Below are 19235 nucleotides of genomic sequence, written 5' to 3'. Positions count from 1 at the left end.
TTTTACATTAGCTTTTTTAGTTGGACATTTGTAAAACTGGAGTTCTCTTGAGAATCTGCACGAATCATCTTCATCTTCATGTGTGTGTGGGGGGGGGGGGGGGGGGGGATGTGGACGTGTGCAGGTGTGATGGATCACAGTATAAACCAATAGGGAGTCGGAATGGTATATGTTTATACTTCTCTACATCCAATCACAATCAGATTCACTCTGAATCTGAATGGAGAGATTTATCTGGATAGGGGTTTTATTGAACGATGAGAAGCCAGAATGACAACAAGCTGAAATGAAATAGGAGTAACGAGGCTGTTTTTAAAATTTAAAGAGTAGAAAGTTCAGATAATTGTGTGAAAATGTAAGAAGTAGAAATAAAAATAAAAATAATAATTAAGGTAATGAAGTATTAGTACACACTTTCTTTTTTATGAAAAAAAATAGTAATATTTCAATTTCTATTGATGCATCATAGCTGCAGACTGCTGTTACAGACAGTATATATTAATATTTAATAAAAAAATAAATTACATACAGCATCTAATACATGTTGTTCTGTTTGTATGACCCCAACATCCTGACAACCCCTCTGTTCTGGACCACATTACACCATATATAATTTCTGGACACTCTGTTAATCTGTTCTGTTCTTCTTCTTCATGTAAGTGGCTGTGGTGACCTCTAGAGGAAAACCAAAGCATTGCCGAATAAAGATGGAACAATTTTTGGTAACTCATTTGTGGTCAAGCAGTCCGAAATACACATCTCTTCCTGTGGGATTCCAGTTCTGGAGCAGGAACGTGGATTTTTCTCTTGTAAAAAGTCCAAACCAGCACCCTGTGAAGAAGCAAAGACAGTTGATGGATTAAAAATCACAAGTGCATCATTAAACATTACCAGCTAAATATTCAATGTTCATAAATGATAGTTAGGATAGAATAGTGTGCGCTTGTCTGCCTGAGAAGAAAGCATTTAAAGCATTTAATATTAGTGTTTTCTAGCATAGTTAATATATTTATACATGTTTCTACCAGCTTTGTGCATCTAGACATATATATACATAGGCTTTACATAGTGTAGCAGCTGGCGCCAGGAGGCAGGCTATGCGGAATCTACAGGGGTTGGACAATGAAACTGAAACACCTGGTTTTAGACCTGGTGGAAACAGGAGAGTTGAGGTGCACATTGAATTCTGCTGTGATTTGATCAGCCATGATTTTATGTTTTTTGGATACAATCCGGGTTAGCACCCGAACATCCCTTTCAGACAGCTTCCTCTTACAGCGTCCACAGTTAATCCTGTTGGATGTGGCTGGTCCTTCTTGGTGGTATGCTGACATTACCCTAGATACCGTGGCTCTTGATACATCACAAAGACTTGCTGTCTTGGTCACAGATGCGCCAGCAAGACGTGCACCAACAATTTGTCCTCTTTTGAACTCTGGTATGTCACCATTAATGTTGTGTGCATTGCAGTACTTTGAGCAGAACTGTGCTCTTACCCTGCTAATTGAACCTTCACACTCTTACTGCTCTTACTGGTGCAATGTGCAATTAATGAAAATTGAACACCAGGCTGCACCAATTTAGCCATGAAACTTCCCACACTAAAATGACAGGTGTTTCAGTTTTATTGTCCAACCCCTGTATGTATATTTGTCGGTCATTATAGAATGTAATAAGTGGTTTTTAATAAGCTTCTTGTGCACTTTTTAATTTATTAATGCCTTGTTTTAAATGTCACAGTTCTCCAGATGCTACCAATGAGGTGTGAAGCTACTTTGAGCTGGATAATGGTGGGAAAAGCGATTTATTGTGGCAAATTATGCCCCGTATCACCCAGTCTGAAGGGTGTTTGGACAAACTGTTAAAATTTTGGATCTCAGAATGCTGTGGGAGAGCGGAGGTGTGCTATTCATCAAAGGTAAGTACATTTTATCATGTTTTACTACAACAAAAGTCCATTTAATACACAAGTTCTTCTTTAATTCCACTTGATGGCCCCTGGATTACACTCAGGCTTACCCCAGAGTGAGGAAGAGGAGCAGGAGGAGTGAAGTCAGGCAGACTGTGAGGAGTTCCGGCCCGGGGAGCCGCACCAGAGCGAACGGGGGCCGAGGCAGCTTTAGAGGGAACTGACCGGCAGGCAGGAGAGCCTGGTCAAACACATCCTGCAGCTCTGCATGACCCTGCGATACACCAGGAACCACTGAGAGAGAGAGAGAGAGAGAGAGAGAGAGAGAGAGAGAGAGAGAGAGAGAGAGAGATGGGTGGGTAGGAATTAAAGAGAACATTTATCTGCTCTGGGGTAAGTACAGTTTTTAGAGTGTTGCACCCTCTAGTGGTCAGAAGTAAAATTGCTTTAATGTGTTCTTATAGTCCTTTTCAGTGGGATGATTAAAGCAAAGCATTAGCATGCCCTCAGATATACACTGACTAGCCATAACATTAAAACCACTGAGTGGTAAAATGAATAACATGAATGATATGGTGTCAATGGTGTCATCTAGATACTAAGCAGATGCAGAGCTTTCAGACCTCAAATAATGCGAAGAAAACAAGTTCATATTCACATAATTTTAAGAGTTCAGAAATCAATATTTGTTGGAACAACCCTGGTGGTTTTCAATCTCAGTTTTTTCATGCATCTTGGCATCATGTTCTCTCTCCTCCACCAGTCTTACACACTGCTTTTGGATAACTTTATGCTGCTTTACTCCTGGTGCAAAAATTCAAGCACTTCAGTTCAGTTTGGTGGTTTGTTGGTTTGTGATCAACCATCTTCCTCTTGATTATATTCCAGAGGTTTTTAATTTGGTAAAATCAAAGAAACTTATCATTTTAAAGGCCACTGTCAAAGCAACCTAGGCCTCCATAACACCTCAGCCATGCCACACGCTGATCGCCTCTATGCCACGCCATATTGATGCAGTAATTAATGCAAAAGGACCTGCAACCATGTAACCAATTATCATTTTTTTAAATTGGTCTTATGTAATATTTTAATTTTCTGAGAGACTGGTTTTCATTAGCTGTAAACCATGATCATCAACTTTAAAATAAATAAAAGATTGTAATAGATCACTCAGTGTTTAATATTTTTATTTTATCTTTACTGTAAGAAACGTGAAAAGGAATAAAGTCAGCTGGGCTCTGAAGGTGATCTAAATTAAAAAAGAGGTACCTTTAAGATGAAAGTAGATGCGAACCAGAGAGTGTTCCTCAGAGAAGATCTCACACTGATATGTTCCTGAGTGCTCTGGCCGAGCTGAAGGTATCGAGTAGAGCTTGTCCACGCCAACCGTCACCTCCTTAAATCGATCCAGCCACACTGTTTTCACCTTAAAACACAGATATAGAGACAAGAGAGAGATTCTGAACCCAGTATTATTAAAACAACACTCAAAATAATCATTTAAAAACAATACAAATAAATAAAACAGTACAGCCAAACAGAACAGAGCTAATAACCATATATTGTATCAGTCTTATACATCAGCCATCGAACCCCTGTGACGGCCAGCACCACAATGACAGAAATGACAGAAGGAACTGAGTGGCGTCTACCTATGAGAAAGGAGCATGGCTCGTTGTGCTTTCCTGGGCTTTGGCGGCTGAATGTATTTTTTTTACATAGGGAGAGGCCACACTGTAAAAAAAATACTATAATAAAAAATAATAAAAAAACAGTACAAATATTGTTTTTCTTAAAATATGATAATACTGTGAATAGTAACCCTTTATACATTTTTTTTTTATTTGAAAGTTACACGATAAAAGTCAAATGATGTCATGAATAAGTGACTTCAAAATTCATGACGAAGCTAAACTACAGAGTGGAACATAGCTTGCCTTTCCAATGAGACTCTAAAAATTTTTCTTGTACAATTACAGTAAAATACTGGCAGCAGGGTTTACAGCTCTTTAGTGTATTTTTTACAGTTTCTGTACTGTAAATTATGTATTTTTTCTGTTTTATAAAAAAAACAGGAAAATTCAGTTAATTTGTTACTTTTTAAATACTGACAGTAAGGTTTATAGCTCCTTGCGGACATTTTAAGTGTCTAAATACCACATCCTGAATTGTAGCTTCTTACCACTGTAATAAAAAAACAAAACAAAAAAAACATATTTTCCTAAAATTAGGCTTGAGCAGATCTTGAGCAGGGGAAAATATAAAATAGGATTTACTTTACAAAAACTGAGAAAGGCTCATTTGTTTTTCTTTGTGTAGTTAATGGCTTGGGAATCTGCACTGTACATTTCTGCATTGCTCTGATCTGATTACAGTGGGCTTGTACTGTACTGCACTGTACTGTTTTTTTAAAACAGACAATAGACATAGACAATAAAACCAAGAAACAACTAAAACTATAATTAAAATTGATTATAGTAGGCTTAAATTGAATCTGACACACAATTTTGAATCATTTAAAATGTGTGTCAGATCCTGAGAGTTCCATTATGTAGGGCTAAATTACTGAATTGACTCTAAATTACTGAGATGATGTATTTGTTAGCTCAAAATAGATTTTCTCCATCGATAAACGGAAACTTAATTTTTTTTTTATAGAACAAATTTCCATGACTTTTCCAAAACTTTCTGGGTATTTTTATTTTTTCAAAACTTATCCAGGCCTGGAAACTGATATTTTCAAATTCCAAGACTTGATCGTACGCACTAGGGGTGGGCGATATGGCTCTAAAATAATATCGCGATATTTCAGGGTATTTTTGCGATAACCATATACTTGGCGATATAGGAGAACAGAAAAATAATTGATTCATTTCAGGAATATAGTAAAATAAGATGACAGCATAATCATAATTTGCAAAATAAATAATATAGCATAAAATAATTTAATGCAGCAAAATAATATTGCAGAATATTAGTGCATGCATATAAACTGCAAACTAAAACAATTATACAATAAATACACCTAAAGCTTCACAGAAAATAATAGACTACTTTTAAGACAGAACAGTCGTATTATCACAGTATGGATTTTTAATATCATGATATTTCTGTCACGATATATTGTATACAATATAATATTGCCCACCCCTATTACGAAGCATGCTCTTTCTGACAAATCTCAGTCTGCCACAGGAAAGCCAGTGTTGTTATCCACTACACTGCACCACCTGCTGCTCCTTACCTCTGTATACCTCCAGACTATCTGGAAGTCACTCGGCAAGAGAAATGGCACTTTGCACCACATCTGAGTCCTGTTGTTTTCCTCCACAGTGATCTCCTGAGCTGTTAATAGAAAAAAAACACACACACACACACACACACACACACTCACTCATTGTAGCCTGGACTCCTTAACTCCTCACCTTGCAACAAGGCCTCTCTCAAGGGAAGAATAGAGCCAGCGCTGTCTGCCTGCCGTGCTGGTAATTATAATATTTAAGCAGAGCCACTGGGGAGAGTGGTAAAAGGGATGATGCACCGAGCGGTAATTGTAGCTGTGCCGGCTGGAAATGAATACCACAGTGTGTGGGAGTGTTGGGAGGGGGGCTGCCACCTCGCATCAAGAAGCCAAGGACTTAGAGGCTACCCACGGGGCTTTCTGTTAAAATGATATTATGCATGAAAATGTGCCAAGACCCGAGGATTCCTTTAACAAACTCCGACTCGCTCTTAAGAACGTCGCAGGGATTTAGGAGCTACGAATGCATGTTTGTGCCAGACACATATACCGTTATGTAATCGCGGTTCCAGCACTGTCAGCTCGCATTAGAGCGCTTCCATCAGGTCGCGGAGGACAATGTGCTAGCGCTGTAGACTGGAGAAGAATAAGGCCAGTCAATTCATGTCGTCGCTGCTGTTAAAAATATAATAATTCGTATATGAGGCTTAATAACAGACAGAAATAGACAGAAATCTTCCTTTCTATTAAACTACATTAAAGGGCAAATCCACCATCTGTTCAGAGTGTCCTAAAAATTAAGGGGTTAAAATGTAGGGTACCACTTTAAAATAAGACTACCTTTATAAAGGGTTTATAAATGGTTTACAATTAATTTATTAATGGTTACTAATTAGGTAGTAAATGCCTTAAAAATCATTAATAATCAGTTATAACACATACGTAGAAAGAAAATCAACATTATAGATGGCTGTGGGTTCACTATTTGGCAAATAACATGTCATTGTTGCCCTTTCTACATATATGTTATAACTGATTATTAATGATCTTTAAGGCATTTACAACCTAATTAGTAACCATTAATACACTAATTGTAAACCATTTATAAACCCTTTATAAAGGTAGTCTTATTTTAAAGTGGTACCAAATGTAGACTAAACCATGTTGAGAGATTTAGATTTAGTGTGAAATGCTGCAATCAGGTGGGAATAGTTTACAGTGGTAGTGATAGGAACCATGGGTGCGTTTCCCAAAAGGTTCTTAAATCTATGAACTTTATTACCATTTTTTATTTAAGAACTTTCTTCAATTTGCAAACAAGCATTTGCTGGAAATCTTTTTAAATCACATAGTACATAATTTAAGAGTAATCTGACCTATACATTAAGTCCTTTTTTTATTTTAATTATTATGGTAAAACTTTACTTGGATGGTCCAAATATTAAGATAAGCATTTGGATTAGAGTTGAATGTAGGGTTATATTCAATAGAAAATCATTTACTTTCACCTTTTAGTTCATTTGCATTTAATAGACATGTAGTTGAATGTTAGTTGAATGTCAGTTGAGCATCAAAGAGGCCATCAAATGGACCATCCAAGTAAAGAGTTACCATTATTATTTTCTTTTAGGTTTTTTATGCTCATTTCCACCTATAAAATTACAGACGCCCTGGGACTGCACTCAAAAAATTAGAAATAAAAAATGTATTTCATTTAAAGTACATCCAGCACCACCAACAAAAATTAAATTGAGTCATGTGCTCATGTAAAACGGAAAGCTCTTTCATGTGTAAAGCTCTTTAGTTCAGTTATAAGTGTTAATGTAAATGGTGAAAATTATATAAATCAGTGGTCAGTTTTTCAACTGACGTACCTAACCCTTGTTCGGAACTTCGAAGACTAAGAGGACTTTTGGGAAACATTAGAAAAATTGCCTTTCTTAAGCTTATGTTGTTCTCAAAGTCCTAAAGTTGTTCGTAAATCACTAAGATTGTTCATTATCAGGAAACACACCCTTGGCTTCTGATTTGCTGAAAGGCAAAATAATAATTTCTAAACTAGATACTTGTATTTGCCTTGCCATGAGCACACTGGTCAGTGTTTAGCCTCACTCACAAGATAATACCTCATTTCCAATGTGCTACATTTCATGATCACTTTACATACTATCATCCCATGATCTACCACCTTTAATGTGTATTAATGTAATAAGATATAATACAAAAATATTATTTTTAGGACATTTTTGGTCCATTCATCAAGAAATCTTCACATTCATGTACATTAAAGGGACATTTTACCTGTTTTCAAGAATGTCTTAAAAATGAAAGGTTTAAAATGCTAACAAAGCAATTCTGGGATATTTGGTGTGAAATGCTTTGTTCTAAATAAAACTACCAAGCCAGATTTGAATGTTGGATTAATATTATTATAAATACCCTGTCTGATGTCTGAGACATTGGTCAGCCTCCATGGGACATAAAAACATTTTTGAGACAAAAAACACTCATTTCTATTATGTCATATTGCATATTACTGTACTATTATTAATTTTATATATTAATGTTAACATTTATGTTCTGTATATCCTGAAATATCTGATACAAAATAAGATAGAAGCAGCTAGTGTATAAAAAATCTATAAAACAGACATTATGAGGTCTTGATATGGAAGCAGACTTACGAGGGCAATCCAGAGGGAATTCACAAGTGTCATACTGACAGGTCAAGCAGTTGTAGACGGCACCTAGAGCCTGGAAACCTGCGCAGCATGAATAAAAATGAAGAAAAGCAATGGTTAATTTGTAAATGTGTAAAGACTGGATGCGATTTTTAAGAAAGTAGAAAATTCACACAAAGCCTGATGTTTTTTTTTAAAAGAGGATAGAAACTCCATAGCGCTCATAAACGTCCACTCTTTCTTTTTCTCTTCTCCCTGTCTGCCTTTATTCTGAGGCGGCCACGTCCATCGCTCGCAAGAACTGCAACCTGCTTTCCGCCCTTTAGCTCTAACAGTTCTACAAGGACTACTGGTTCATTATTTACAAACTAACATACAGACACTCTGGCAGAAGCTGGAAAGAGACCGAATATGTCAGAATATATCTCAATCCTACCTAGTGGAGCTTTAAGGGAACAGCAATGTTATTTTGTCCTTTATTCTGTTTATTGTTGAATGTGTGTACGTGTGTGTAAGTGGGGGTGTACGAGAGCTGGGCACACCTATAGAAATGGACTCTGATGATTGACTGTTGTCTAGGCTAATTTTTTTAGTCAGTGGAGCTCCTGTTTTTTTCACCGCCAAAATATATATCAACACACCAGAAATTTATCTAAAACACCTCACTTCCAGACCACCACTTCCATTAGTGTATTTTTTTTAAATAAGTTTATTTACATTTTTTTCCCATTTTCTCATTAGGTCTCCCCCTATCACTAGTAATGCACCAACACCAGGAGGGTGAAGACTAGCACATGCCTCCTCCGATACATGTGAAGTCAGACTCCGCCTCGTTTTGAAGTGCTGCTGATGCAGAAGCATTGTCCAGTAGCATCACAGCGCACTCAGAGGAAACGCAGCGGCTCTGAGTGAGTTATGATACATCAGCTCACAGATGCAGCCTTGTGCTGATCCACATCACCCTTTGCAGTGTTGTGAGGGGAGAGAGCGCCATCTACTGTACCCACCCAGAGAGAGCAAGGCCAATGAACAGGATTCGAACCGGCGTATAGCCCGCTGGACCACTCGGAGCCCTACCCCATTAGTGCAGATTTATTTAAAGTCGTAGATTATTCATGGGGTTTAAGATAGCAATGAGCATCGCGATGCGCCTTGAGCAGGGAGTACGATAGATTCATTTGTGTTAAAAGCCTAATTCTGGAGTATCAAGTGAAACATGAACTCTATGAGCTCTATTTTTATCTATTTTATGGAAGAATGGACTAAAATGGGCAGGAAACAGGTGTAATCAGTGTCTGACAGCCTGTTATTTAAGAAGATAACGAGATAAGCATGAGAACCACTGCTCTAAAAAAAGGTGGCATCACGGCGCGTTAGCCTGAGTTCATAAGAGAGATGTTATGTCATAAAAGAACGACAGTAGAGTCACTTACCGCAGGGAGGGAAGCATCCAGACGCTGTGGAAATAGGATAAGAAGGAGAAAGAAAGATGAGCAGGCGAGGATTAAAGACACCGACACAAAAACACATCCTCTTTAGTTAAGGCTGAAAGGATGGCGCTGGTTTGAATAAGAGCTTAAGCTGTGAAAAGGTTCGCCACAGGGGCGTCTGAGGCCTGGCGAATCCCGATCCAGAGTCTAAATAAAATAAAACAAGTGAATAAGAAGAATATAGGAAAAAAAATGTGTAATAATAAAAACCACACAGTATTGATGAGGACCCTGCATGGCCTCAGACCTGTGTTTCTAAATAAAAGAGGGGGGAGGGAGGGAGGGAATTGATCTCACCTCTGGGCAGACCGTAGGCCATGGTGATGAATTTGTCTGCAGCCGCCTGTAGCTCTGCCTCGTACACCGTGTCTGAAAGAGACAACGAGAAGAGACGACGAGCAGACAGTCATTTATCTCCATTTCAGTGAAGACGTACATCCATCATCTCAATTTCCCTCTGACTGACCTCACACATTCTCTAATAGATCATCTGACACAGGCAAGAAACAATAACATGTTCTGTTATTATTACAGTCAGGTCTGTAAGACTATGGGAACGCATTCATAACACGTTATAATGCATTCAACAAAAAGGCTAAAAGCTTATAAACATCAGAGTTGGGCACGTTACTTTGAAAAGTAATTAGTTATAGTTACTAGTTACTATTCCAAAAAAGTAACTGATTTACTAATTGAGTTACTCCACTATAAAAGTAACTAGTTACCAGTAAATGTAACTATTGTGTTAATTTTGTGTTACACACTAAGAAAAGTAAGTACAGATTTGTACTTAAAAGAGTACAAAGCTTGTCGCTGGGGCTGTACCTTTTATTGAGGTACAAAAAAAGTACCTTTCAGTGAAAGTCCTTTTTTGTACCCGTGGTTTTTGTGCCAGAAAGGATTATAAAAATTATAAACATTATCATCAACTAAATATGGCTCAAAAACTTGATGATTCAAAATTGTCTGGCTTTGAAATAAAAAATGTGCAATTAAAATACATATTGTTTATTAGTACAGTGATACAGAATACTGAATACAGTACCTTTCGGCTGCAGGTTAAATGGTACAAATTTGTACTTATAGCTGTAAGAAATTACTTTGTACTTCAAAGGGAACTAATCTGACCCTGTAAAGACCAATATTATACCTTTGAGGGTACAATTATAAAGAGTGTACCTTTAAGTACAAAAAAGTACTCATATCCTACCTCTGTTTTTTAGAGTATACTCCTTAGATTAGTTAGATTACTCCTTACTGAAAAAAGTAACAGCATTAGTAACGCCGTTAATTTCAACGCCGTTACTCCCATCACTGATAAACATGGCTATTAAAATGTATTAAAAATATATAACACATTATAGGCTACAGGCATGCTTATTATCCAGTATGAACTCTGATCATAATGCATCATAACTTGTCTAAAAGTGTTTATATATACAGTTCTGAAAAAAAAATTAAGAGATCACTTCAGTTTCTGAATCAGTTTCTCTGATTTTACGATTTATAGGTTTATGTTTGAGTAAAATGAACATTGTGGTTCACAGTGCACAAACCCAACTTTAAAAAAAAAAATAATAATAAAAAAAATAACACTGCGGTTCCTGTAAACGACCTGCTCGCACAGCAAATAAGACACACCTGTCCTCAAAGATAAAACATATTCTGGTTTGTTTAACACTATTTGTTTACAGAATAATTCAGCTTTAATATATATTTTTTAATGTTAAATTTACAATCTAAAAAAAAAAATCATAAAAAGAAAAACTGATTTAAAATAGGTGTGTCCAAACTTTTGTCCAAACTGCTACTGTACACATAGTTAATTTTAAAATGCGTAACCTATATTTCCTTATTTAAAATAAAAATATTATTCTTACAAAAAGTTAAATAGTGCATGTTTAACATGTTTATTATTATTGCTGGTAAATTATAATGGTACCATTATTCATCTTCTGGTCAAACTGTTCAATAATGGGCATGACTTCACCCCTCAAGATCTCCTTCAGCACAGCGTCAGAACCTCTCCCTGAAAAAAAAGAAAAGAGACACTATTACCATTATACTATAATCCCTGTATACAGGACTTTAACAATGAAATGTATATATTTTTTTTTATTTCACTAGTGATGCTTCAACACCAGGAGGTTGAAGGCTAGCACATGCTTCATCTAATGCAGTGATTCTCAACTAAAAAAATTAATAAATTCAAAAACAATTCTAAATAGGGGTCAGAGTGGTCCAGCAGGCTAAGCGCTTCTTCCACTTTGATCAGGAGATTGCTGGTTCGAATTCCGGTCATGCAGCTTGCCATCAGCTGCTGAAACCCTGAGAGAGCACAAAATTGGCCTTGCTTTCCATGGGTGGGTACAGTAGATGGCACTCTCTCCCCACATCACTTCCAAAGGGTGATGTGGATCAGCGCAGGGCATCTGTGAGCTGATGTATCAGAACCGAGTCGCTGTGCTTTTTACCTTTGATCTAAAACTCGCCCTTCAGAAGCTTAAACTAGCCCAAAATGTTTGAAGCGAATGGCAAAACAAATATGAGTGTACAACTTTTTCTTTTTTGTATTTTGTTTATAAGTGATTTATAATCAGTATTTCTATTTATCTTAAAGTCAGTAATAATATTGTAACATTAGTGTTTTATTTTTTTTTAAACAGTTTTATATCACAGTCAAGAACACTTAATAATAACATATTTAGCAAAAAAAAAAACCTGACTTTTACTTTTACTTATTTCTGTTCTTGCCCCTCCTGAACTCTCTTCTCCTTTTTATATATTTATATATTTTCATCGTCTTTTGATTTCTGGTTACATTGTGATTTTTAAACAAGCCCAATTTGGCGGGAAAACCGCGAACCTGGCAACTCTTACCAACTTTAGCTGCATTGATGACTTTTTGCACAGTCTCTTTTCTTGTCTTCTCTTTTTTTCTTGTCTTCTCTTGTCTTTTATTGTCTTCTTTTGTCCTTTCTTGTCTTATCTGGCCTTTTCTTGTCGTCTCTTGTCTTACCTTGTCTTCCATTGTCTTTTCTTGTGTTTTCTTGTCTTCTCTTGTCTTTTCTTGTCCTCTCTTGTCGTTTTTTTATTATCTCTTGTCTGCTGTTGCCTTTTCTTGTCATTTCCTGAACACTCTTCACCTCTTTTTTTTTTCGTCTTGTGATTTTTGGTTTGCATTGTGATTTTTAAACAAGCCCAAATCTGCGGGAAAACCGCAAACCTGGCAACTCTTACCAACTTTAGCTGCATCGATGACTTTTTGCTCCTTGTTGAAAATCCTGTCCAGCATTGTGTAGCAGGCGTCTGCGCTGCGGGTGCTGTGCTCGGTGACGATCAGACCCCAGCACAGTCTCGCACTCTCGTCCGGATCGATGAAGCACTGATAGCAGCTTAAACCTGCACGAAAAAGTGATCCTAAAAGGAGCAGAGCAGCTCCAAATCCACACATTTTAACTGCTTTCTGAGTGTTGTTGTTTACTGAGTTCAAAATCAGGGTTCCGTCACCATAACAACAACCTGGCTAACTGTTAGCAGCTGCTGTTCAGGAGATATGCACACAAGATTTATTTATTTATTGATTTATATTTATGTATTATTTTTTTATATTTAACATAATGTTATGTGTTAAAACACAAGGAACATGTTATTTTAAAAATATATATGTTTAAAACTTTAATTAGTTTATTTAGTTTATTTAGCAAAACTTTTGTTTTTGGACTAATTCTTCTTCTGATCACAAATGACAAGGATAATAATTAAAAGTTAAAAATAATTAAAAAAAATTATAATAAAAAAATATTATAAAATCTATATATTTTCTATATATAAAAAACTATTTTTGCTCCCCTCCCAAAAAAAATATAAGGAGATATTTCTACAAAAACACAATTTAACACAATTAAATTTAAACGGACACTATTATAACAGTTACATATAATTTCATATAATTTGCCATCATTAATTATTTTATTTACATTTAAATACATTTTAAATGATTAGAGGTTCAGTTTTAAAGAGAAGAAAGGTGTGATTAATCTTTTTTTATTATTTTTTATTGATTGACACTACTACTAACATGACATATTTAACTTCTATATTTAAATCTATCTTTAGCTATATCTTAGATTACGTTTATTAATAGAACTTTATTTTTATTTAATTTTAGCCCATTTTCTTATCAATTCATAAGAACTCCCCCTATCACTAGTAGTGGCCCGAACATTAGGAGGGTGAAGACATGCACATGCCTCCTTTAAATTAATGTGGAATCAGACTCCGCCCTCAGGTCTTTGACCTGCTGCTGCTGATGTAGCATTAACGAGTAGAATCACAGTGAGTTTGCAGGAAAGCGCAGCGACTCGGTTCCGATACATCAGCTAACAGACTCCGGTGCTGACCAACATCACTCTGGGAGATCTCCTCCTACTGTACCCACCCAATAAGAGAGCATGGCTAATTGTTCTCTCTCTCAGACTCTGGCTGCTGATGGAGAGTAGCATGTCTGGGGATTCCTAACTTTTTTTAATTGTACAGCATTTTGTTTATCTTTTAAATGTGTTACATTAATGAAGTTGCTTTGTCTTCTCTTGTCTTCTTTTTCTTTTCTTGTCATCTCTTGTCTTCTCTTGTTTTCTTTTGTCTTTTCTTGTTGTCTCTTGTCTTTTCTTGTCGTCTCTTTTTTTCTGTTGTCTTTTCTTGTCGTCTCTTTTCTTCTGTTGTCTTTTCTTGTCGTCTCTTTTCTTCTCTTGTCTTTTCTTGTCGTCTCTTTTCTTCTCATGTCTTCCCTTGCCTTTTCTTGCCTTTTCTTGTCGCCTCTTGACTCTCTTGTCTTTTCTTGCCTTCTCTTGTCTTCTCTTGTTTTCTTTTGTTTTTTCTTGTCATCTCTTCTCTTCTCCTGTCTTTTCTTGTCGTCTCTTTTCTTCTCTTGTCTTTTCTTGTCGTCTCTTTTCTTCTCTTGTTTTCCCTTGCCTTTTCTTTATCACCTCTTGACTCTCTTGTCTTCCCTTGTCTTCTCTTGTCTTTTCTTGCCTTCTCTTGTCTTTTCTTGTCTTCCCTTGTCTTCCATTATCTTCTCTTGTCTTTTCCTGTCTTCTCTTGTCTTCTCTTTTCTGTTCTTGTCTTCCATTGTCTTCTCCTGTTGTCTTCTCTTTCTTCTCTTGTTTTCTGTTGTCTTTTCTTGTCTTCTATTGTCTTCTCTTGTTGTCTTCTCTTGTCTTGTCTTGCCAAATACTTCCCATTGTTTTCGTAAATTCAGAATTCAGCGTATGTTACATACAATTGCCGTCAGTTGTATTTTACAATGTCTACACATTTCATACTGAATGAACCAATGGAAACAAATTAAGCTGCTCATCCACTTTTAATTATCTGCCTGGAAATTCCACACTTCTGCATGTTTGCAAACACTCTGATTCAGCCTTTGACTCTTCTAAAATGAACTTCAAACCCATAAATTTAGTATAATGCACACTTATTCTGATTGGTGTGATTCAGATTTGCATAATTATATCTTGATTGAACATCTTCAATCTGCTGCTACACACTCAAAATATGATTAATCAGTGTGTTGAGAAATAGCCAAGAAAACAACACGTTTTTAAATGCATGAGCCTAAATATTTGTACATGTCAGACCTATTGCTTTTAAGCTCTGCTCATACAAGGAGTGCTGTTGCTAACCTCGCCTTTAATCCATTGTCTCCCAGCCTCATCCACAATGCACCACTTTTTTCCACTGCTTTTCTGCAGAGCTACTAGGTGCACAGGAGGGAGAGAGAGAGAAAGAGAGAGAGAGAAAGAGAGAGAGAGAAAGAGAGAGGGAGGTGGTCAGGAACAAATATCCTGTTATCTGATTTACAATCCCCTCCAAAAGTATTGGAACAATGATCCATTTATTTCTACTGTAGACTGAAAACACTTGTGTTTGACATTAAACGACGAATGTAAGACAAAAGATCAACATTTCAGCTTTTATTTTCAGGTATTTACATCAGGATCTAATACACAGTTCAAAAGGTACTGTAGCACCTTTTACCTAAACCCATTCGTTTTTCTTGTGAGCAAAAGTATTGGAACATGTCACTATAAGGTGTGTTTTGTTGCCCAGGTGTGTTCTGATACATTAATAATTCAAACAACACATAGCACTGAATGTCTGAATGCTCAGAGAGCTTGGGTCTATGGGTGAAGAACAAGCAACTGTGAAGCTGAGAAAAAATGGAAAATCAATCAGAGCCATAAGAGCACAAATATTAGTCTATTTTTCCTACATCTATATAGAAGAAAAGAATGCTAAAGAAGAAAGTCGTCACTGGTGTACTAAGTAACATATGTTAAACAGGTAGACCAAGGAAAACAGCAGCAATTGATGACGGAAAATTGTGAGAGCTGTAAAGAAAGAGCCTAAAACAACTGTTAGTGATGTTAGCAATTACCTCCAGAGAGCAGGAGTAAAGGTATCACAGCTTTATTAAAAAAAAAACTTAATGTACTCCCTTAGAAAAAGCCCCTTAGTCCTTATCAAGAGATATAACTTACTTGCACTCTTCTTTTTAGTCATTTTTTCCTCTCTCATTCATTCCACTCACTTTCACTCTCATTTTCACACATGCCCAAGCCATAGAGTTTCTGTCTCTGTCCCAGCAGCCACCAAACTGCTTGCTGTCGCTGTCCAATAAAAAATATATATTTATATCTAAACAGCAACTTTACAACTCTACAGAATGCAAAACAAGTTAATTTCAGGCTTCAGGATTCATTTTGGGGATTTCTATTGGTCCATTCATCAAGAAATGTTGGTACAGTGTAAGAGACAGTTTGACTTATTTGTTTGAATGATGAGGTAGACTAAAAATTGAGAAAAAATGATATATTATATATTATATAGATGTATTATTTTGCAAGTAATTAAATGTCAAATGGAACAAAAGACAAAAGAAAAGGACAAAACGTTAAAGTAAAATATATAATACAAGATACAGGATATAGTATACTGGAAAAATGGGAAACAATGGAAAGCCAGCCAGTTTACCAGTATAAAAGAGAAAGAGAGAGAGACAGAGAGAGAGAGACAGAGAATGAGAAAGAGAGACAGAGAGAGAGACATGGAGAGATAGAAGAAAGAGTGAGCGAATAGGACTACTGATGGAGCCCACAGCTTCATCACATGCCATATCCCCCAAACTCCCCACCCACCCACCCATCCCTCGTCCTTCTGTACCCCACCATCCCCTCCTCCCCCTGCCTGTCGCCATAGAAACCAGACAGGGTGCCTAATACGGCAAGTTAATATATTTGCAGTGGCAGCGAGCGACTTGGGTACTAATGCATTCATCTGTCTCCTCAAAGACAAGCCAATCAATAGTGTGCAGGAGCCCGTGGCGGGGCCCACCGGAGCACAGACGCAGAAACAGACAGTCCGTCCGTCCGTCCTCCCGTCAGTCCGTCCGTCCATCCGACTGTCTGTACGTCCTTCCATGCATCAGTCTGGGTTCTGCTGGCGTGACAGGTTGCACTGCAGCAGCCTCGGGTCGGAGCTGCCCATTCAGCAAAATTCCCCACCAATAGGAGACCTGGGGGAGGGTGGGGATGGGGTGGAGGTTAGCAAGGGCATTCTGGGAAATGGATGCTTCAGTAAAAGCCAGGGCTTTGGGATAGACGTGGAACTACAGCACATATACAGCACACTCAGATCTACAGTATTGTGCAAGTGTTTTAAGCACCTGTGTGAATTTCAGTAAAGACAAAAAGCGTCTTATCTGTGCAGTAAGTGTTTATTAGCTCAGTAAAACTTAAACTAGCATCACAATAAATATACAAACAAAAATGTTTTCCTTAAGAAACATCTAAACATCTAATCTCTCCTCCTCATCTGAGCTAAAAAAAAGTTTAATTTCTAGTTCTCATCATATTAATCAACACCTGGTTTGGTAAATGTTGGTATATTTGGTAAATCAGGTGAGCTGCTGATGGAACTGAACATAATATACACATGCTGGCTGAGGAGGAGCATCCAGGAGAAATCTGGAATCTCTACACTTTGTTCTTCAGATTGTCTCACAGGATACATTTTACTGTATTTATGTTTATTTGCATCTGTTTATATGTGTTCATATGTGGTGCTTTTGTCATGTAAAAACACTCATATTGCTGAGATAAATGGATTAGTGTGATTTGCTTTGGTGCCTTAAACTTTTGCACAGTACTGTACTTGGAAAGCATCTCAATGGACATAAACCAACTGAATACAGATTTCAGCCCTAATTTAAGGACTTAACAGAAACACTGTATTAACTACATATGCATTACATACATTACATAATCAAATTTATGCACAGTCCCTTGATTTGCATGGGCTCAAATGTATTACTTTGTACAACTAGTTCGTACAAAAGTATTGCATAATAATGCATTTCCTTTAATGTTCTACTCAACCTTTTTGGTAGAATCCATTTTAAAAAGCTGTATCATATACAGAAGGTGTGGAACTTAACTCAACCTGATTGTGCATGTTAGAAAAATTGGCATGTTAGAAAAAATATATATTTTAATTAAAGAGGCCACTATAAAATGAAATGTTTTATTGTGTCTAAATGCAAACCAGCAATGCTCTGTAGCATACCACAAAAAAATAAACTGGATAAAAAGGCAGAAAAGCCACTGGTGTGGCTGTTGCCCCTCCACACTATGTCTTTGTATTTTATTTGTATTCTGATTTTACCACAAAATGCCACCTCAAATGTTTAATAAAGGTACAGTATCAGTTAAACGTCTGGACACACCTTAAATGCAGTGTTTTTTCATTATTTTAAAACGGTCTGCATTGAAGATCATTGTACATTAATACTAAAGTCATCAAAACTATGAAATAAAAAAACATATAGATTTATGTAGTTAAACAAACCAGAATATGTTTTATATTTTGGATTTTTCAAAGTAGCATCTCAGCTTTGCAAATCTCTGCTGCATTTTCTCAGTCAGCTTTATGAGGTAGAGTCACCTGGAATTCAGGTTTTCAGTTAACAGCTGTGCTTTACTCATCAAGAGTTAATTACTTGAATTTCTTCAATTTCTTAATGTGTTTGAGAGCATCAGTTGTAAAGTTGTAAAGTAGTGAAGAGGTAGAGTTATAGGTATCCAGTAAATAGCTCTATTTGAGTAATGTTCTAATCCAGATTATGAGAAGCAAGAACTACTCAACTAAATAAAGAAAAAATACTTGTATGAAAAATGTACAGTGCAGTCGCGAATACCATCAAAAACATTATGATGAAACTGGCCCTCATCAGGACTGTCCCAGGAAAGGAAGAGCAAGAGTTTACATGTCTCTCCAAACCATCACTGATCATCAGTACATTTTACATTTCATTTGTAAATGAAGGGATCAGAGTCTGGAGGAAGAGTGGAGAGACTCACAGTCCAAACTGCTTGAGGTCTAGTGTGAAGTTTCCACCAATCAGTGATGGTTTAGAGAGACATGTCATCTGCTGGTGTTGATCCACTGTGTTTTATTATCAAGTCTAAAGTCAGTGCATTTTTGTTTTCCCACAAAATCTTACAGCACTTCATGCTTCCCTCTGCTGAGGACTTGGCACACTGCCCACAGTACTGCCAAAAGTTCCAACTGGTCTTTTTTTGAGACACCAATTTTCTGAGACAATGTTTTTTGGGTTTTCATTGGCTGTAAGCCATAATCATCAACAATAAAAGAAATACGAGTTCCACCTTTTAAACTGAATTACTGATATAAAGTAACTTAATGTAGCAATGATATGCTAATTTTTTTGCACTAGTACTATAGAACTTCAGCGCATCTTTATTTGTAAGAGTGCAGGTGAAAGACAAGTCTAAAAACAGCCTGTTTTTAATCATAGCTATGATGTTAAAAGCACAAACACCTTTAAATGTATT

General features: G+C 36.7%; 1 protein-coding gene across 1 annotated transcript; it reads right to left on the bottom strand.

Moving 5' to 3' along the window:
* Window positions 1–387: 387 nt before the first annotated feature.
* On the bottom strand, window positions 388–12848 carry spaca6 (sperm acrosome associated 6). Its single transcript, XM_015606232.3, has 9 exons — window positions 12562–12848; window positions 11264–11350; window positions 9619–9690; window positions 9265–9288; window positions 7835–7912; window positions 5154–5254; window positions 3179–3335; window positions 2020–2203; window positions 388–831 (listed from the first exon to the last, which is right to left on the bottom strand). The coding sequence occupies exons 1-9, from the start codon at window positions 12773–12775 to the stop codon at window positions 738–740; spliced, it is 1011 nt and encodes a 336-aa protein (XP_015461718.3). The 5' UTR covers window positions 12776–12848; the 3' UTR covers window positions 388–737.
* Between the last annotated feature and the right edge of the window lie 6387 nt (window positions 12849–19235).

Source organism: Astyanax mexicanus, chromosome 6 (assembly GCF_023375975.1).
Source record: "Astyanax mexicanus isolate ESR-SI-001 chromosome 6, AstMex3_surface, whole genome shotgun sequence".
Lineage (NCBI taxonomy): Eukaryota > Metazoa > Chordata > Actinopteri > Characiformes > Acestrorhamphidae > Astyanax > Astyanax mexicanus.
Note: the sequence above shows the minus strand (reverse complement) of the source record. Positions and strands in the feature narration are given on the sequence as shown.